Source organism: Anser brachyrhynchus (assembly GCF_964034855.1).
Source record: "Anser brachyrhynchus genome assembly, chromosome: 13".
Classification (NCBI taxonomy): domain Eukaryota; kingdom Metazoa; phylum Chordata; class Aves; order Anseriformes; family Anatidae; genus Anser; species Anser brachyrhynchus.
In genome coordinates, this window is record NC_137708.1 from 8,939,807 (window position 1) to 8,962,075 (window position 22,269).

The 22,269-nt window shown below is 38.8% G+C and overlaps 1 protein-coding gene across 1 annotated transcript; it reads right to left on the bottom strand.

Moving 5' to 3' along the window:
- Nucleotides 1–4,218: 4,218 nt before the first annotated feature.
- On the bottom strand, nt 4,219–21,446 carry IL13RA1 (interleukin 13 receptor subunit alpha 1). The gene is given in 11 exon segments (XM_080553595.1): nt 4,219–7,247; nt 7,249–7,362; nt 8,773–8,857; nt 9,350–9,446; nt 9,849–9,981; nt 11,206–11,357; nt 11,748–11,932; nt 14,181–14,301; nt 15,506–15,641; nt 17,472–17,629; nt 21,136–21,446. Coding segments are annotated over 11 exon segments (1,299 nt in total). The 5' UTR covers nt 21,224–21,446; the 3' UTR covers nt 4,219–7,217.
- Nucleotides 21,447–22,269: the final 823 nt, after the last annotated feature.

Genomic DNA, 22,269 nt, shown 5'->3' on the forward strand with positions numbered 1-22,269 from the left:
GTCAGAACGAGCTGGCTGCAGTGAATCTTGGTGCATTTGATTTTCCTGTTGTTTTAGTCCTCACAAAAACTATTATCTATAATCAGAGAGCATTAACTTTAACAAGCAAATAAACATACATCCAGACGAACAGGCTGGAGAACACTGAGATAAAGTGGATATCTTCAGATGGGCAGGGCCATATTAATCCCTGAGTGCAGGATGACCTAAGTAATGAGGCCACCTGAAATGCTGGCAGTTTTCTATGAAGCCTGCGGCAAACAGGAGAAGTCTCTAAAAACTGAAGAACAAACACTATATTTGTTTTCAGAAAGGAAGCCTCCAAGCAATTATTCATCCAGTTACCCAACTTTTATCCCGAGAGAAATCCTGGAACAAAGTAAACATTTTTGTATCCCTTCTTTGCTTTGTTTATGAGCCCTTAACAACAGTTTGTGCCAAAACATTTTTATTTTTTTTTGATAGCCCAAATACATGGGGCAACATCCTTATAATCAGCTTGAAGAAATACAACAGTCAATCACTGAGATAGGCACACAGCTAGCTAAAAAAAAAAAAAAAAAAAAAACAGAAAAACTCTTAAAGAGCACTTGACCACCCAGCAGGATAGCAAATGCTGCTACTTCACAGGAATCTGCCAGGTTAGCAGCTTTATTCAGCACTTTAAACAATTTAATCATGCGAAAGATGGCACTCCATGGATTATATTGAATGAGAAATGGTTACAAAGATGTCCAGGGACACACTTAGAGTATAAAAGATTGCAATTGTTTCCAAATGGCACAGAAAGACAAGTGACAAAAATGCAATTCAATAAAATTGTTAAAAGCATTCCTCTTAGGCAGGAGAAATCAATTTTGCAGTAAAAAGTGACTAACAGGGTAGTAGCATCGCTAAAAAGATCCAAAATTGTAGAAAGCCACAAACTGACAAACTGACAATAACAATCCATTGCCACAAAAAGAAGGAAAAACTACTCATTCTGGACGTACTTGGGGAAAGGACTGACGGACAAATAAGGTAATTGTTCTGCTGTTCTGGGGATGATGCAGTTTTGCTTAGAAAGCAATACACACAGCTATAGAGAAGACCAGTAAGAATGACAAAATGTTTAGAAACATAATTTAGGAGATGAGTTCGAAAGATTTGGGCTGTTTTCAAAGAAAAGAGAAAGCAGAGACTGAAGTCAAGGCAGTGTATCAGAGTGCAAAAACAGCTGCTAAACAGCCATGGTCCCCGGCAATGGCAGGAAGAACAAGAAATCAACTTAGTTTGCAGCAAATTCAATTTAGGTCAGTTACTAGGGAAGTTTTCTAATTAAGGCAAATAAGTAGAACAGAATATTTGTGAGGCTCCTTCATGAGATTTTTATTTTTATTTTTAATTTATTAAAAAAATAAAACAACAAAACAACAACAAAAAAACAAGCTTAGCAAACAGACACTATGAGTGCTCAGTTCTGGCACAGAAGAACACAGCAGGTGTTGTCCTAAGACCTCCTCCAGCCGTACCTAAGCTTTAATAAATTGGTTATTGATATCATTTTACGTAGCTCCTATAAACAAAAAAAATACCCCACACATATTACACACCTAATAAAAATGATCCAGTTTTTCCAAGGATGCAGGTTTTTTGCTCCAAGCTAAGCTTAAACACAGCCCCTGAAGTCCAGCATGCAGATAGGCAGACTCCCTTCTCTTTGATGGGTGTGTTATCAGCTTTTCTGCCTTTTATTCCCCCTAGGAAAACAAGTCAAAGTCTTGTGCACAATGTAATAGCTATATGAAAATCAGCTCTTGAAAAATGTCAGCTAATGGTTCTGCCTTAGTAGTTGCCAATCTAGTCAGGGTTATCTACATTTGAATATTCTCCCGGAAAATGATAGGATGTAAATTAAAAACCAAATAGCCATACCATGAATAACGTTCCCTGTAGCTGACACCTTGACATTTGAAGGGCTGAACAGTTTCATACCTTTTCAAAAAAGTACCTAGCTGGCATTTTCAAAGTTTCTACGCTGACATTTTGTGTAAAGGAAGGAAACTAGTGAGGCTAAGAGGCTTTGACGTGTAGGAGTGAGAAAGGTTCCAACAGGCAAAATAGATAAATATGAATTAATTTCAGTGCTTCCACTGTCATTGCCAAAAATCAATGCTATTTGTTTGAACTTGCTTCATTACAACAGGTCAAAGAGAAGTGGTAATGACATACTTAAGTGCGTTAAGGAAGCACTGGCTTTTTATAATTCAGACGTTACAGAATTGCTCTGTATACAGGCAATGAGCTCTGAGACAGCAATAGCTGATAGCATGTGATCTAATTGGTCTTTGATTAGATCAATAGGAAGAGATGCCCATTGCACACATCAGTTTTTTTTTTTTTTTAGGATGAAGCACATATTCAGGTGGTTGTTGTGTTGTTTTTATATCACAGAAGATGTAGGGCCAGCACTACTTTCAATATGAGACATTAGTTTAACTCCAGGTTCAAGCTGCCCCTAACTTTCAATTTAGCTTGTTAAACTCTGTGTTCCAAAAAGTGATACTGTCTGAGTTTAATGAGCTTTTTTGTGTCTACTTTCCATCTCAAGCTTTTAGCCAAGACCATTTTAGAATGTAATGCAAATTAAACAAAACGTCAACGTAATAAGCTAAGAGTATGATTACTTGAAATACTGGTTAGCTGGAAAGCATCTTTTTGTAAATGCTTTGTGCAAGAGTCATCGAAATAATTCCAGTACTTTGGCAAAAGCAAAACAGGGAGCCGGGAGCATTACTAGAATACACTGGCTGGTTTACAGCTCTGCAGTGACAGCAGTGATCAGCTTTCACTGCTGAGTTATTACCTTAAGAGCACTACTTGGAAATAACTACATCAGAGCTGTAGTTGGGATACTTTAATGATAAATATGCAAGGTTTACAAGCAAAGAGAAATTATTTCATTAGCCTAACAACATAAGTGGAGAAAAGAGAAAAGACCCAGAAGGCATCAACAAGCTTTCAAGCTCTCACACGCTGCAAACCTGAGGCACCGTTTCCGGACCCAAAAGAAAGTTTTTCTCTCCCCTGTCCCTCCCACCCAAACTGATATTGCTTTGCTGTGGTGAGAGTGTGGATTTATTTACATCAAAGCGATCTTAAGTCACTTACTTTTCACCATGATTCAACGTAGCTAGTAGGAAACTCGTCCAAATAGAGTGATCTTAATCTGGTTTTGCATTTGGATTTTAATTTTTATCTAGAAGCCACATTTCTACAGCTGGCAGCACAACCACTGGGGGTTGTTCCAATAGAATAGCTTCAGCCTAAAGCAAGCGAGCAAAACCAAAGTATTTGGGAATCACCAAGATGAATCTTCAATAACCCTGGCAGACCTCTTGTTCCTAGCAGCCTCACTGTGCCCGTTCCTGGAGCTCAGGCACCCAGCAGCTGCCTGAGCACAGTGCTGGGGGGAGCAGGAGGGAGGTTTTTGCTGTGCCCTGACCGTACCTGGGCTTCAAGTCACCTACCTCCTCCTCTTTCTTAGGGTGAGGGGAAAATCCCTCTAAAACTGATTTTTTTTTTTTTAAATGAAAAATAAATCAACATTTCCCTTCCAACGGAAATTCTGAACATTTGAAGTGCCAGTTCAGAACTAAATTTATTGAAGACTTTCCAGAGAATGGAAATACCCAAACTGTGAATAGTTCTTTCTACCTACTAAACACTGAAACACCTTGGTGTACAACTCAGTGTCCATCTACTGATTAAAGTTATTCAACTGTCATACCTTAATTGAAATTAATTAAAAATATCACAAATCAAATGTTTAATCTTTCTAGACATTCCAAATACAGAAAACTTCAATTATTTGTATTTAACATGATGTATTAAAATAGGGAAAGATTATTGAAGGGAAATGTTTAAAATTAGTGGCCATTACTGCCATAAAAATTGTAGAAATAAAAAAAAAGATTGTTCAAAACTAAAGAATAAACTGTGAAGTTAAATAGCAAAAGTATCTGCTCACCGAACTGAAGGGAACAAGATGTGCTTTCACTGAATCTATCAAATAATCCATCACTAATGTGTTTATTTGGCACTTGATCACATTTTGGTCTAAGCAACTAAGCAATGGCTATCATCAGGTTAGCAACCTAACATTTTCAATTACTTCAGCAGCTAACAGGCACATCAAATATTTGAACTACTCTGAAGGTTACAGAACACTCAGTCAAATTTCAGTTTGAGAATTTTATTACTTCTCTACAGCATTATGAAAAAAAACATGCCAATATAAGAAAATAGTGTTGCAATGAGCATGCACAGGGCAAGACCACCCCCCTAGTGCACAGCCCTATCTCCGTTTCATTTCTCCAGCCAAAAATGGCAGCCCCAACATTCCCCACTGATTGTGCAGGCTGAGTTCACAGAAAGAGAAGAGGACAAAGCAACACTTTTTTCTCCCTCTGTGTTTTGCATGCCTTAAACACTTTCTTATTAAACCATTGGCATCTTTTCTGTCTCAATTTATCTTCTCAACCAAAGAAGAGTATGCCATGCATCCATATTGAAAAACATTCAAACATATTTATTCATTCCTTAAACAAACTTACAAATCAAGTAACTGCAACAAAGAGCAAACATATGATAGCAAAACTTAGAAAAAACTAACCATAAACAAGACAAGATTAAAATAAACTTGAACAGTTACTTTGTATGCCAAAACACAGGCTCAAGCAATCCATCCTTAGGAAGTGTGTCAATTACTATTACTCAGAAAACAAAGTATTACCCAAACATTTCTATTCTGATTAAACCATCCTTTGCATTTAAGCCTTCCTCTTGGCCTAGTACTTCATCTGTTTTTCCCTCTTTTTGCTTTATGAAGTTTTTTTTTTTTTTAAAAAAAAAAAGCTTTGGCTTTACTATAAACATCAAAACAAAGTCAAATGAACTTAGGGTAAAGTACCAAGGATCATCTTCCTAGATTACTGTACTGAAAGCCACTAAACTTTAAGCTGTTATGCTTACTGATATTGAAATCATACTTTTCTGTTTGTCTAGTGATCTACAATGAGCAACATTCGAGATGAGGTAGATTTGAGAAATAGTTATCTCTCCATAGTGATGTGAATGTTGCGGTGGAGTGGGAGTGAAGCTGATGAAGGAAATGAATAACCCTTTCCCCCACACTGTTCCTTTACCTCTGGAATATCAAATAGTGCTGCTAGCTGACTTTATATAACCTGAGTTTCATTATATCTCACTGAAATCCCTGAGACTTCTTGTTTTGTCTCATTAACCAATTTTTATAGTGTCTTTTCTTTTAGCCTGCTTGTAAAAGATTTAAGCTCTTATGTGGTCTGCTAGTTCTGCTACATTTCTCCTCCCCTTTCAACCACCAGAAACCAGAGGTAGATAAGAGATGTGGAAGAAACTGCATATTTGAGAGGTCCAGTGGGGACTGAGGAAAGAACTGGATTTTTTGAGGGAAGAAATACACAGAAGGGTAAAGAATGTAAATTTGTAACTAAAAAAAAACAACTCCATTAGTTCTACTTCCCACAGAACAACATGTTCTAAAAATTAGTATTTCATTTCAGGATTCTGATTGAATTGAGTTTGAGGAGAAGGCTGAATTTTACAACATTCAGTGGCTACAGAATTTGTTTCCAAATGAACATCCGAGATCTTTTCCCAGTCTATTAAGAATCTGTGTCTCAATGACTAACTAGGACTTAGCTATTGAGGGAGCTAGGAGGAACAAGTTCCTCAACAGTAAACAGCTGCATGGGTCCCTTTCTCCTCATTACTTTCTGCCTCCAGTACAATCAAGGTACTTCTGTTAACACCCTTGCAGCACAAGTTAGAAACCAATGCTCAGAACTCAGAGCAGAGAAGTGTCACAGTTGTATCAAAAAACTTCTGTTGGACTCTGCTGGGTAAAGAAACCTCAAAACAAAACCATTACATGAAAACAAATCAATTCATGATTTAAAAAAAAGAATTCATCAAGCTGCAGCAGCAAATATCCAAGAAAATTTTTTAGAAGTCAAATAAGCACTTTTTTTTTTTAACTGCTAATTCCCTAGAGAAGAAGCTAAAATTAAAGCATCATCACTACAGAAACAATAAAATTCGTCCCCAAGAAAGCAGGCCAAGGTTGTCATATTTTCTTTCCACAAATCCATCAGCGTAGCAGTAAGGATGAATCTTAAAGTCGTTGAATTCATCAGCTGCTGTGGTTTAGCATCTTATTAAGCAATTTGTACACAGCTCCTTGGACATATGCATCCATCCTGGTTATTTTGCTGGACAGACTCAGGATGACTCAGCTTCTAAAAATCAGATACTTTCAGGCCAATATGGCCAAAGCGGAATCACAGTCCGGTGACAGTCAATACAGTGGTATCAGCTGCTGCACAACAGAGGTAAAGAATTCTTTTTATAATTTTAAAGTGTGATTAGCCCAAGAAGCTCACGAAGGCCTCAGATCTGAAAACAGGCACTTGAAAGAATAAAAAAATACAAGCCTTTTCTGTGAATAGTCTGAATACCAGCTGTAAGGTGAGGAGGCTTTCCACACGCGCTTTTAAAGAAAAAGCAATCCTCTTATTGGGTTTAATCAGCCCACAGCTGAAACACATCAACTAAAAGCTTATGAATGTCAGTCCGTTAATGTCCTCTGGAAAAAAAAAAATCCTCTGGAGCACTCAAAATAAGCCATTCACAAATGGTCCATTGCTCTGGCATCCTATCTGGCAACAGTTCTGTGTATTAACAGAGACAGCTCACCTACTGCAAGCAATTCTTGTCTCACCTGCTGCAAAACAGAGCCAAATACTTCAAAGTCACAGTGCCTGCTCCAAAAATATAAAGCAAAGCAAAACCCTAAAAACAACGAAACCAAGAAAAGCCAACGTTTACAGTCTAATGTGAGGCTCAAACACAAGTGCAAGTGACAAGTAAAAAGGCAAAGCTGGTTGGAGCTAGAACAAGAGATGCTGCAATGCAGTTAGATGAAATTTATGTACATATTCATCTCAAATGATCCAAGATGAATTTTTCTAGCAGAGATGGAGGAACGGCCAACATTAGCAACTCATCTTCTGAGCATTAAAGTAATAAGGCTCAGAAAGGACTCCATAAGGTAGAAGTTGGTGGTGAATGTCTTGCAGGCCTCTTCACATCTACATTGTCACCTGAGGTAAAGTAGCAAGAATGAAAGTCTTTCCTTATCTATCATTGGGAAAGCAGAGTTTGTCGGTTTTCTTTTTCAGAATTAGAGGATTCTGGAGTTTCTGTTAAAATTAAAGAATGAATTTCTTCTTCCTTGATTAACCTGTCATAAGCATTCATAGAATCATCCTTTGCACAGCTCTGAAAGAGAAGAACAACATTTTAAACAGAATTTCTTCATAGTAAGTATTGTTTTTTTTCAACCCCCCAAAAGTAAGACCAGTTTCACAACATACAGTATGTATTATGGTGAAAAAGCAAAGATAGTTGGGCAAGAAATCATTTTCTCAGGGGCATAACTTAGTCCCAGCTGACAGAAGAGTTATGCTTTCTGGTGACAAGGAAGAACTGAAGGTTGGCCTCTACCTTAACAGAGTAATCCCAACTACAGCTAATGTGTGAAGGCCAGGCAGGAAGGCAGATGAGTGAAAATGTATGCACTTAGCCCAGTTTTCAAAGACCCTGAACATATAGAGAAGATCAAGGTAATACTCTGAGGCAACAACAGTGTTACTTGTGGTAAAGCACTTGTAAGACAAAGTGCAACAACTACAGCAGTTATGATCCTGATGGCCAGGAGCTCCATCTTAGTCCCACAATGATCAACGCATGCTGCAACATTTATCCAAAAAAGTAGTAAACTAGGAGGCCAGACCCATGCTTTCCACATAGTTCTAGCTTCCTATTAGGGGAGCTCTGTATACCCCTACAGAAGAAGGGACTACTATATCTTGGACTCCACCTCAGTTGAAAACATCCACTACGCATGCAGTGCCATAAGCCTAGATAGCCACTATCCTCTACAAAGGTTTCACAGGTAGCATCAATTTTGAGATGCCACGGTAAGTCAAAAGGTCCTTTCCATACAAGGATTGTGTTCAGAGAACAACATACATTGCCTCGTGTCCAGGTTTGAATTAGGGCTTGTCAGTGCACTTCCCTCAGGATTTTTTAAATCTGCTGAGTTAGTTCTGTTTAGAAACCCAGACACAAAAACTGCAGAAGAATTTCTATAATCAGTATTATGTTTCCTGAAATAAGGATTCACAACAAGACTTCCATCAAGCAAAGCTAGAAGCAGCTATATTATACCCATAGTTTTGTTCTTTCGTCGGTGAAAAATTACGTCTTTATTTACCTCATAGCTAACTGATTGCAATAAAAGTAGAAGTGCTAAAAGTGGAAGTTTCTGGAAGTCAAATATGAGTAGCTTTATTCAGCATCATAAATATGAGGAATGAGCAAAGACCTGAATGTTCACGAAAATTTTAGTGCAGTTGCAAAAGACCCAAACCAAATTTGAGGGCCTAGCAGGCTGTGAAATAGCAGAATAATGAAATTCTATTAATGTATCTAGAAAAATATAAACAATTTAAGGAAAAAAACCTCTCTGATTTGGGTAATTGTTTCAGTACAACTCTTTCCATTGTAAATACTTAGTCTGCATATGATATACTTACATATATTGTTATTTTTTAGTATGAAAAAGAAAACTGGAAGCTTACAGATTCCAGCTCAATAGACAAGGTGACCAAACAGCTTTGTACTAACCTGAGGATTGTCATTCTGCTCTCCAAACATGCGCTTAAGTATTTCTCTAGGGTCCGGGATTGGTGGAAGAATTAATATCTTAAGCCTTCAGAAAATTAAAAAGAAAAGCTTTAGAAGAAAGATATATTAATTTAAAAATCACTATTTCAAAGTAATTCCTGAGTGCAGTCTAGAAAATGTGTGGAATCAGCTTTGATACCACTGGCTAGCCTTTATCCTCCGTGCAACTGTAGCCTATTTTTTTAATCCCATAAAATATATATATTTGCTTAATTTTGTATTTGGATTTCATTGCTTAAAGAGAGGGAATGCAATGTCCACGCTACATAAATCTAACTGTAAGCAAATATAAGCAATGTTACCAAAGTGGAAACAGAGCATGTATTTGGTCTATAACCCTAATGACTGAGTTATGATTGCATTGCCATTTTTCTTATTCAATGCATGTTACTCAGAAAACAGCTACTGTTGAAACATGTAACATCATGGGCAGTTATCTAGAAGAGATGCATTACAATGGAAGTCAAAAAATTAATCAGAAATAATGTATTGACAATAAAGCAATATAATTACCTACCTTTTAAGGTAAACTAGTAGGACTATTGTAGATACTGCTACTATTAATGGAATGGTGACTATTAAAACAAAATAGAACGTAGAATCTGGATTCACACCTGAAAGACAAAAATTGTTGAAGTTTAGGGATGTCTTGGGAGGCTTTCTGGGAATAATGACAATAAATCAAGTCTCTAATTCAGAGACAATGTTTTTCAAATACACTAACTTTTGTAGGCAAGAACTCATTTTTCAAAATATGATGTTATAATGTAGATACAGTTGATAAGACAATGAAAAACAGAGTTGGGTCTGAAAAATCAACAGCTCTAGAAAGAACTTATTGCACAGCTAAATGGATGGCAACCCCATCAACATATATAGTAATGCATGTAGTAACAGAAATCCCTTGCTCGTACATAGGAAGATGACCTTGAACTCCCATTTACTTAGCAGACAAAAGCATGAGATTACTAACAGATGAAAAATGAAGTTCAAATTCAAGGAACAACTGTTCTCACCAATACTCTTTTCTTCACTCCATTCACTGCAGAGCTTGCTGCTGTAACACTCAGGCTTTGGTTGTGCTCTTACTTGGAAGGTATACTTGCTATTAAAATCAACACTAGGAATTGACGTACGATTAGATGTAACCTAGGATACAAAGAAAAGGTTATTGAAGTTGTCTGATTACTAACATATTCTCAGTCATTTACAAGCCCATTTTCATCATGTAGCTAATGTATTCTTAATGTTTAGATGGAAGATCTATTTGTGAATACCAAACTTCTTAAAAAAAAGGATATAAGAGCATTTAACCAGCAAATACTGCCTAAATAGAGATTCCAAAGCTAAGATTTGAACTGACTCAGTGCTATACCTATTATACATCATTTGGCATAAATGATTAAAATAAGACTATGCCTGGAGCAGAGCTTTTTGTTTTGTTTTTGAGAAACATCTGTGATTTACACTGCCTTCCCCTCCCTCAGTCAGGGTAACAATGTTGATCTAATTCTGACCATACAAAAGTTTTCTGTGATGCCTCTACAGACGGCTAAGATGGAACTTCACTTATTTTTTATCCAAGAGGCCAGTTTTCTGAATGTTGATGTAATTCAGGTTTGCTAAATTTTAGGTAGTACACAAAACTAGAAGCTCTGCAGGAGAAGACTGACACTTTTCTTTTAGATTTACCATATTGTTTACCATTCTGATCAGACAGCAGTCAGGCTGATTACGCATATTCAGGCATGAGTACATCCAGACACTAAAACCAATGTCTTTTATATGTATATCAAAATCGGCATATCTAAGAGTGCACACTTTTTTTTTTTCCCCCACCCCTGCCTCCTACCCTCAGTCTTTTCTTCCCCTTGACTTTCTGTATCACTTTCTGTGCATCAGCAACTAATTTTGCTTTATGGTATTCGAGTCGTGTCATCCAAGGACAAGTCAGTCATCTGACAGAGAACAGACCAATAGCATGCAAATAAAACAAGAACAGACCAAAGTTCCATACCAAAGAGAAGTAAACAGGTTATACACACGGCAGTATATTCCCAGGTAAGTGCTATTTGGTTTAATAAATACTTCTTTATCAGAGACTCTTCACATGTTATTGCTTTGCCATAATAGATGGTAAAGATTTGGAAGACAAACACGGATTATGTTGGATAGATATTACTACCAGAAAACTATTATATGGAAGAAAAACCTATTCAATCCACACAACACTTTCAGCTAGTACGACAGACACATTCACATGCAGCATATGCAATCATTCATTTTCAAACAGCAAATTTACTATGAACATCAATACAAATTATAGAAGATGCACAGGAAAAAAAATGTTAACTGTAAGTAATGAAAACTTACTCGAATTGTTTGAGCAACAGTCAGATCACCATTGTGATATCTCAATTCATAATAGAGACAGTTTGCTGGAAAGGTGTCTGATTCACTCCACTGTAGATATATTCCACCATTAACATATGATACTTCAACTATTTTTGGTGTAGCAGGTTTTACTGAAATATAAAATAGAAATAATTAAAAATTATATTTCACTGGTTACAAATGTGGTTAGAAGTCCTGTATTGCATATTACGCATACACAGTTTAGCAACAGAAAGAGGAAAAAAGCTAGCACCAAAAAAATAAAGAAGGAATAAAAACAATGGAACAGTAGGAGTAGAAAAGAGCTAAAAACAAATGACAACAAAAAACACCCACCTCCCAAAAAACCCTATAGATTATCTACATAATTTCTAAATCAAAAGATCAGTAGAAGAGAACATACCATGTTGTCTGATCCACAGCTTGCAAGCAGCAAGCTTCTCAAGCACATTGGTATATCAGCAAGCTTCATTCCCCACCCCCACTTTTTTTTTTCCCCGGCTATGTGGCATTAAACTTACCAAGGGTGGTAGGATTTTTACTTGCACACACAGGCCTAATTTCTTCTGAATCATCTCTAATCAAAATACTGATAGCTGGGTAAGTATTGGTAAACCTTGGGAAGGTAAGACCGAATGTGCATTCAAAGCTTCCTTGGCTCATAGAATAGTTTTTGCATTTCTTAGGATTTTTCAAACCATCAAACCTACAGGAATAAAAATATATATACATTTTTAAGAACTTCAGAAGAATAGGATAGCGGGGAGTAAGCTTATTTTTTAAGCTTGTTACGAATTCTAAAGACTGATCTTGTATTGTACTATAACATATATAAAACTAAAGCTAAACAAAGTAAGATGCTTCTCATTTATATCAAACTTTAGGAAGAATATTATTTTCATAAAGTGTCCAATATCAGAAAGAGAGACAGGTCACAGTGTTTATATATCCAAGCAAAGATAACAGTTGCTTTCTGCTTGAGTTCACATTTTCCCCGTGGGAAAACAACTTCAAGGAAAAAAAATAAAAATCAAACCAATCTGGATCACTTCCCATCAACAGAATTCCACTTGTGACAGGATGAAATCACCAACACCCTTTAGCAATGCCTAAGGTATTGCTGCTCTTGCTTCACATGGTCAAATTTCACCTACTGCATGCATTTGCTTTTCAAAACGTCACTATTCATTTCCAATAACAGAGAAGCTATGTCTACCTTCTTCCTTGTTTCTGTCTTCCCTAGGTTCCACTGAAAATATTCCAGTAGCTTTTCCTCTGTAGAAAATTAGGGAATCAAATCTCTCAAACCAGTAACCAGGGCTCCATTTAGGAGCACAATAGGAGTAAAGTTCCCCTATTTCACATCGCCCTACATAGGGGATGCCAAAGCCAAAACTGCCTGTCCTATTTTTAAGCCCCCTTTTGTATCTGTCCTTCTCATCTCTCTACTCCAGGTCTGGTGAAGACGGGAAGCGTTCAGAGCAGACAGCACTATGTAGGGACATCAACCTGCTCTAGTAAGTCTCTGTTTCAGCAATTATTCCTATGCACTGTCAGGATTTGTTTGTTCTATGCGAGTGTTATAAATCACATTCACTTCGGATGAAGAGATACATTTTAGAAGAAAACATTAAAGAAAAATAACAAAACAAAACAAAACCAAGCAGTATTTTTTCAGGTCATTTTTCAGTCATTACTTAGTAAAAAACAAACAAACAAACAAACCCCTGACCTCTCCTGCATTATAGAAAAAGCATCTTTCAGTCCAAAAATCAAGTGTTTCCTTAGTTTTCAGCCTTAAAATTTTAAAGTATCTTTTTCTTTTTGTTAAGCAAAACGTTGGACTGAAATGGAGAAAAGGTGTTTGACTTTCAATTATTTTTGCCATAAATTCAGTTAAGCAGCAGTAATCAAATCACTCTGATGCCGCTGCAGCTACATCTTTTATATTACGGGGTAAGATTGAAGCATTGAGTTCTCATCTAAAGCACTATTCCAGTAAGTATCCATATACCTACAAATTCAGGTCTTCAACTCCTCATTTTTACTGTTCTTGTAATAAACAAAAAAGCCTCCTGTGAGTAACAGATTAGACCATTAGAGAACAGTCCTCCAAGCATTTAACTAACACAGGAAGTCTTCTGCTGTTTGCTGTCAAATTGCATTAAATACAACAGTCTGTGAGACTGACACTGAAGAGGGAAAGACTTTAGTCCATTCAGATAAGACACAAAGCTGATTTAAAAACTACAGGGGACTTACAAAAATAAAATTTCAATATTTCTACGGAAACTAATACAACTTGGCATTTCACAAGCCCCATCAACATGCAGAAGTATGCATAGATTAGTGCGCACAGATCTTGCTGCCAAGTTTTTGCTCACACCACAACTCTGTTCCTTTGGAACAAGAGTCTATTTATGGCAGTCAGCTTGCAAGCATGGATGATGATAAAAAGATGTTCATTACTTTCATTGCAAATAAGTTATTTATGACATAGAAGATACAAACAAAACTACTAGATGTTAATGCTTCCATGCCATTTTCCAATGATTTAAGAGATGATATATGCATTAGTGAGTGATTCTGACTTAAATGGCCCATGCTTATTGGGCTTTAAAGAAAGGAATGAATATACTGTTCTAGTGCAGTTCTTCTTTTTCCTTGTTTGAATCCACAATTAGAAAAAAGCAGAAAAGAAATAGCAGTTATTTTTAAAAATAACTACAGAAGCAGCAAATCTTTCATATAATAAACATATCAGCTTCCCAAACAGACTCAGTAGTGGCAACTTCTTCAGTTGCTAAATTTTCTGTTGGACAGGACCCAACACTAACTTGTATGCAGTGCTTTTGGAATCTCTCAAAGCAACAGGAAATAAAGTAGTAAATCTAAAGTAATGTAAAACTACAGATTAACACTAACAGGGTTGGCAACAAGAACTTAATACGAACCAGTAGAATAAAGTATAATTGGTATCACTACTTGCATTCTCTCCAGGATGCCACTTACAAACCATGTACTCCAAATTGTGCCAAACACAGTTCAAACCAACAGCAGCAGTCCCTGGAATACCTACAAAAGAAAATTGAAAGACATCAACGTTTATTTTGCCAGCAAATTCTTATCTCAGTTTCCAAAAGTAAAACATCCCTTTTTACGTAACTAACGATGCTCGAAAGGCAAAGATGGGTTACCTCTCAAGCCTGCAGTCTCAGCACTATAAATCCAGTTGTTTATTGAAATCTCACCAGGACAGCTTCTAAATGTCAGCTTACTGTAACACTGAATCTCAAAGTTTCCACGATGTTTGAATTACTACTCAGTTATCTGACACTAAGCACAAGGTGGTGAGTCAGAAACAATATTTTGTTTCTATTAAACTACTGATACTTTAAAAAAGAATTAAAGTAATTACCACTTATAGGGACAGTGCTAAGCTTTGTTATAGTTATTACAGACATCTCCATAAAAATAGTATTTAATTATAGTTATCTTCTCCAGACAGAGTATTAGCTTCTCAGTCTTCTAAATACGGAAATACCTGTAGCTCTTAAATAAGGACACAAGCAACACTGGGGTTAAGTTGAATTTTTAATTGACACCCATATACCTCTAGACATTTGACTTCTTCAACATATTGAAAACACAAGTTATAGAACATAAAATCAAAACACAATTTTGCTTAGTGCCTGCTTCATAACTTTTGCTATGTAGCCTTCATTCCTGGACAACAAGAAACAGAAAATATTTTTCTCTACTCATTTTACTATTCACTCAGCTACCTTTCGAAAAAGAGAGAACCTTACAGTAATTAAGTCCCTTTTTTATTCACAGACTTGTTAAATTTGCTAGATTCATCCCTCCAGCGTTTACAAGTGTAGTTTAAGTAGTCTTGCTTGTATAGAGAAATCATAGAAAATATATTTAGATTTTAGTGATAAGTCAGCAGACTTAATCAACATAAGTTCTCTCATCTCACAACCACGGGATGGCAGAAACAAGATTAATGATGGGAATCAGGATGTCTTGGAAGTGCACTGAAATTTTAAAAGCTTGCCAGTAACATTTTAAGTGTCAGAAGAGTACTTTGGTTTAAACGTACCAAAGTCATTTTACTAAGCTTTGTCAACTGACCTTTCCATTGCCTCTGGTATCTCTCAGACATTTTGCTCTGATATAGTTCTAAGATATTTTGTTAAAATAGCACAGATAAAACTACATCTCCTCAGTCCAAGAGAGTCACGTCTGTCTCAAGTCTTGCCTTTTTGCACGTTACCTTTTGGTAGAACAGAAGTCTCCACCCATCGACTTGGTTCACTGGCATTATCATGCTTGCATTCACTTCTCACTTTGAAACGCATTTCCTCATTCAGGAACGTATCCGTCACGCGAAAGAGACTCTTACTCCACTGCTAGGTTTAGATGGGGAAAAAGAAAACCATAGCATTTGGTATATCGTATCAAATACATGGAAATTACTGTTAAAATAAAAGTACATTAGAGTCCATCAAAAAAGCTGCAATTCAAAGACAAATGAAATGAACGTCTGATAACATGGAAGTCTCAGTGTCACTTAACTTTTCTTTTTCCTTATCAGGCATGCTCAGAAGTCACCAAAGGAAAACCTCTCTTTGTGGCTATTGGTCGTATTTATTACTAACTGGAGTGAGAGACCAAGGAACTAGTATAAGGTGGAGGAAAATGGTCCTAGAGTAAGTCTGCACGAGTAATGCAAAATACACCTGGTTATACTACAGTTATACAGAAAGAAGCTTACAGAGTCAACCTTCACACTGCACATTCACATGTGCACACATACAGAAAGAACATCTGAAATAATAAAAAGAGTCTACAAGGATATAAGAAGCAAAGAAAAAAAAATCCACAAACGGCTATTAAGTACAGTGACATCACAGCAGGACCAAGAAGTCCACGAACTTCTATTTTTGCAAAAAAGTACGTGTTTGTGCAAGCAAAAGGCTAAACCTTTTCTCATGCACTTTCTTGATCATTTTTGGCTAGGGTGATGCCTTTTACTTGACTGGAAACAAGATAGAAAAAAAAATTGTTATGATCAAAGAATGGTATAACCACTCTTATGCATTGTGTGTATAGAAATAATAATATTGGCACTAATAAAAGCGCAAGGAAATCTAACAGCTATTAACAAACTACATTCTACCAACTGTAATGCAAGACAACAACAAGACAAAGCACACTCTCGTTTATCCTGTTACATGAAACTGTCTAACAGCTCTTTCACTGCTGTTGACCTTAACATTTGGTAAACCTTTCTACAAATTCATTCCACTTATAAACCAAGCAGACTTTCAACTTGTTAATGAACCTATTAAAGAGGTAAATAGGTTTCTGCTGAGTTGGCAAGTACAACTGGCTCATATAAAGGTCTGATGAAGATCATTAGAGGAGGGGATGTCAAAAATGAAATATCACCCTTTTAGCAGTGTCCAGCCATTAAATCTGCTCAACTGTTTGTGAAACTGCAGTCTTACTTCAAGTCCAGGATATCCCGTAGCTATCAGAAAGAATACAGCAGTCACAGTGAAGAGGCCATTATATCGGGCCATAAAACTACAAGAAGTGCTCAACAACAAAGAACTATTTCAGGAGGCATCCTTAGAGGCACAGTTTCTTTTTCAGGAAAAAAAATTTGTTCCATGTCGTATTCCTAACACAACACCCAGGAATAAATGTAAGCACAGGTGCTGGGACAAAGCAAACATGGGAATACATTAATACTTGGCATTACTTCCAAAAGCCTCTAAACAGTCAAATCACAATTGCACCAAGATTAACGTGCAAACCTCTTTCTTGAATTGAGCTCATAGTGAAGCAGGTTGGCCTTTGCAAATTCACATTTACATCTTATACATGTAGGCTGCTCTGTGTGTGTATATTGTGTATTTTCCTGAAAGGCTGTAAAAACCAAAAGATGGAAACAAGTCTTTTCACATTATTATTATTGTACTTCTACATTATCAGTCGTAGCTCGATTATCAGAGAGCAGCAGAGAGATTTTTCTAGTCTCCATGTTCCACATGCTGGTATGACTCATTTTTGAGGTTTTGATCCCATGATGAGAATTAAGGGTTATATTAAAACTATATTTTATATATATATATATATATATATTATATATATATAAAAACATATACGCACAGTTTTAACACAATAATATATTCACTGGAGCACAGCACAGCTTCAAGATGTGAGGAACTTACTCTTTGGTCCTGAGGGACCTCATCAATCACTATGTCACTGGAATATTCCAGGTCACAGCTACTGCTGATGTTCTCTGGGGGATTCCATGTCCAGTTCAATGTACAGATTTGGACAAATGAATAATTTAAGTTGGATGGAGGTGGAAGAACTTTTGCTCCTAAAAGAAAGGAGAAATTGTCAGTATAACAATCCTGTTGGTCCACATTTCATCACTGATAGATTTTTTTTTTAAACTCTCCAAAAGGAAAGAACACAAATGAATTCTCAACTCTGTCTGTTCTTACTTTCTATCAGATAAGTTACTGTCCAAAGTGTTTGTACTCTTCCAACAAACAGAGTCCATTAATTATTTAAATAATTATAAGAAACACACAAAAAAAAACACGTTTTAACGTTTTATAGGAAATTGCAGCATGCAACAATATAGTGCTTGTGTTAATGAAATTTATGTTGGCAGAGGGAAGATGAATCTAAATGCCCTTGTTTTTCAGTTCTTTCTTGCTGTGAGTTTGCATCATTCATGCCAATTTCTAGCAAATACATTTTTTTAGTAAATACATTTAAATTATGAGAAGCAGTTAATGCTTTATTCTACTAGTAATTAGCCTTTGATACAGTTTTAAAAAGAGCACTTTACAAAAAGACAAACAACAAAACTCACAAGTAGCAGTTGTAAGTTACAACCACGATTTAGCCCAATATAAGCAAAAACGAGAATATTAGAAAAACAACCAAAAAACCACAACACTTTTTCAATTACTCACCTATTAAACTTTTAATGCTATGCTCATGCACAGTGAGCAAAATCAGTGTGAGAAAAAACAGTAATTTACTGCTGGCGCACTTCACTGGTAATTTTTTTCACCTCCCCAAAGACAAGACAGAAGCCGAGGAAGAGCCATGACTCAGAAATACTTGATGGGATAAATCCATTTGTGCCTTGAACCTTTCTCACATTTGTGCACTGAGTCACAGTCTACTCAATATCCAGTCACACAGCTCGAAGGTCAGATTAGAAAAGGAAGAATAGAAATGAGACAGAAAGTAGGAAATTGCCATGAAAGATTAAAGTATGAGTCTAAGTCAAATTCCAGAGAAAGTTCGCAATTGGTAATTCCCTAAGAAATTGAAAGTGATTAAGCTTCCCCCCTCCCTCCCCTCTGTGTACTATTAAAAGATATTAATTAAGAGGCCAAATGAGACTGCTTCTCGACCGCATTTACAAGTATCACCACTGAAGCACCACCACCCACTTGTCTGTGGAAAGAGAGTATCCCTGTTATGCAGCAGTTTCATAAACACTCCCAGTTGATATCAACAGCACTGCAGGTCTTGCTCATCCCAGGAAACCTGTCTCAAAACCCCTCCAACTTTTGGGGAAGCGTGTATGGAAACAGCAAATAGTTACACCGAGATGCAGTCTCCCATCCAGTTCACTGTGCCACCACATTGGCTTCTCCTAGCACAAGGAAGAAGGTGGATGAAAAGGCGAAAAAGGTTCTTTCAGCAAGATTTTTTCGTAAGTGTCTGTGACACAATTATCTTGCGTTCCCTGGAGCCAGATCTGCTAAAACTTGAAGAAAATTCATGAAACACTTGGAGGTTTCATAGACATAGCTAAAGAACAGGCAATAGCAGAGATAGGACGCTATCACCATTTGTGCGTCCATGTATGCGTGTGACTATGTTCTCGTTTCTTTGTGAATAGTTACTAGGATTTGCTCATTTAGTCTGACTATTCCTAGCTTTTCTGAATGCTTGAAACTTACAGGATTTTTTGTTTTTAAATGCTGACCACAGAAGCAGAGAAGAGAACATGTAGCTCTTCAGAGCCAATGAACTTACAAAAATAGCCTCCTCTTTGAAAACTAAACCTAGTCAGCTAGCCAGAACATCTGTACCTATTATCTGTTCCACTAGCAAACTCTCTAGTCAACAGCACCAGGGCCTGACTTCGCAAGTACTGAGTGTTTCTTGCCCAAGTCCTTTAAAACATGTAAGCAATCAATCAATCAATCAAACAAACAAACAAAAAAAACCAGCACATATTTATTCAAAATAACTACATAGCTCCAAACATTCTCTTCTCATGATCAACTTTTTTGTTATTACCTACAAAAGCCACAAATCATTTAAAAAATGTATAGTTTTCTCTCTGACTGACATTCTGAAGTTCTGCACATTTCCTTTTAACGCGTCTGATGAGAAGTAATGGAGCGTGCAGATTTCTAACTGCCCAAAGTAAGAACTGTGAATATTCAAGATTTATAAATAAATGAATAAATCACATTAGCATAAAAAGTATAAATCTGAAAAGTTTAAGGTTAAAGCACAAGTTTAAGAATTGTGTGGATTAATGTTATATTCAGATGAAAGTTTTCTTTTATTCATAGGCTTGACCAGTCCCATTTTTTAAAATATGAAGATATACATACAGTCTAATACTTTTGCTATTAAAATCTCATTGGTACAGCACTGCAGGAAAACATCTCAAAGACAAATTACAAAACATATGAAGGACATTATTATTTTACTCTTAAAAAAAACAACACGGTAATGGTTTCTAAAAAAGCGTGGCAGTAATTGTAGCAGAGATTAGCAGAAACAATCCCGCATTTAAAAAAAAAAAAAGAAGAAATGAAACGTTTTATTTTAAAGAGCAATAAGATGGAAACATCAATGAATGGTTCGTATGAAGTACTGTAAAATATCATAAAATACTTTCTACTTGCATTTTGTCCTCCTATATTTTCTTAAGACTGATTTCATCCTATAAAATTGAGTGACAGCCGGTTAAAAAAACAGCAATTCTTTAACGCTTGTTACTGTGCTGGTGCATTAACAGCGGCAAAGATAGAGCAAGGCTTCATCCCCCATTTCCTATTAAACCCTCTCACGCATTCACTCTTCTTTTCCTCCTCCTAAGTCGTCGTGCTCGCAAAAGCGAGGAAACCAAAACTAATGGCAAACGCAAGGTACAAGGCGTACAGTAAGGGAAACTTTGTGCACAGAGCTCCAGTAAACAACAAACCCAGCTTCTTCAGCGCTGTCAGCGACAGCTTTCCTGATTTCCAGGAATCTGCCCCAAGACACACGCACGGAGAAGGCGGTGGGCTTCTGCTTGGATTTTTAAGACACAGACAGCCCCGGGAACCGAAGGCAGAGTTTAAAAGGTATTCGCCGCCCCTGTCAAACGCTGCCTTTACAGAGAAAGACGAGCGGAGTTGTACGCATCCCCTTCCCCCTGTCTCGTAAGACGCCGAGGACGCTCCGAGCACTCATCTCGCCAAAGCTTAGGCGATCTCCACCACGAAACGAAAGCACTGGGCTTCGGTACGCGGACACGAACGTCTCCGCGCCGGCCCGGCCGCCCGCGCCAGCCCCGCAGCCGCTCGGCAGGGGCAGATCCCCGCACGGCGCTGCCGGCACCGCCGCTCCGCCGCCGGGCGCTTCGCCCCGCGGGGCCCCCGAGCCGGTTACGGGCTGGGGCCGGCAGCGAGGCCACCCCGGCCCCGACCCCGCGGGCGAAGCGGCCGGCGGCGGAGCCGCGGTGCCGGCGGCGGAGCCGGCAGCGGAGCGGAGCGAGCCCGGCGCGCTGCTCGCAGCCGGCCGGGGGTCCCACCGCCACCCCCCCCACCCACCCCGGCCCGGCCCGCTCCTCACCTGCCGCCGCCACCGCTGTCACCGCCCAGCAGACGGCGAGGAGCAGCCGGCCCCGCAGCGCAGCTCCGAAGGCACCGGCGGGATCCATGGCTCCGCCGTCCCGGCCGTCCGAGCGCGCCCCTGACTCCCACTTCCCGTAGCGGGGGCCGGGCCAGACGGGAAGAGCCGCGGCGCGGCCCGCCCAGGTAACCCGAGCCGAGCGGGGAGCGGCCTCGGCAGGGCGGTGGCGGCCGCCCCGCCCCTGCTACCTGGGCCGCCCCCGGCCCGGCTCTGCTGCCCCGCACCCGAGGGTGCGGGCTGTGTCTGCCCCGCCGGGGGGGGGGCATCCCCTGCGGGGCCGGGCCCTAGCCCTTCCACTGCCCCCCACCTCCCTCCGGTGCCGCCCCTTGAGTCCCCCCCGCGCCCCCCCTGCCCGTGCTGGCGGTCTTTGCTGCCCATCGGTTCCTCAAGCAGCCCCGCCACCGAGCCACTTTTCTTGTCCCCGGCGCCTTTTGTGCTTCCCAGGGGCCTTCCCCAAGTCCCGCTACAGCCTTGCCACCAAACCAGAACTTCGTCCGCGCTCCAGGCTCCCGAGCGCTGTCTGCGCGTCGCTGTCTGGGGACCACAGGCACCCTGAGGCTCCAGGCTGTTTCCCCCGCTCCAGTGGCACCCCAACGTATGTCGACTGCACTCTTCCCCAACACCCTGCCACTTGCCCTCATGCCGTGCTCAAGGAGAAGTCCCCTGGAGCAGTATGGCCATAAACTCTACAAGATCTTGTTTTGAGGGTCAAAGTAATTTTCCTTTTATGACCAGACCTATACTTGTCACCTACTACTATCGAAATGTGCCCAAGACATTAATATCCTCTCACCAGGAAAATGTTAGCAAGTCCCCTAGTAGTTCTCTTGATGTTACACCTAGTTATTCAATTCCCTGCCCAGCAGAACTCCCTTCTTCCCAATCCCTCCTGCAAATTCATGCCATTACTAGAGTTCTCATCTGTACTAAACGCACATACTGTTCATTGTCTGATCTACTACTACTGAATCGTCCTTCTACAAACATCCCCAAACTTCCTCTGCTTCAGCTCTTTTGCAAGCACAATATGGTCGCTTGCACCATTGCTCTCATTTCTACTGGTGTAATATGGCA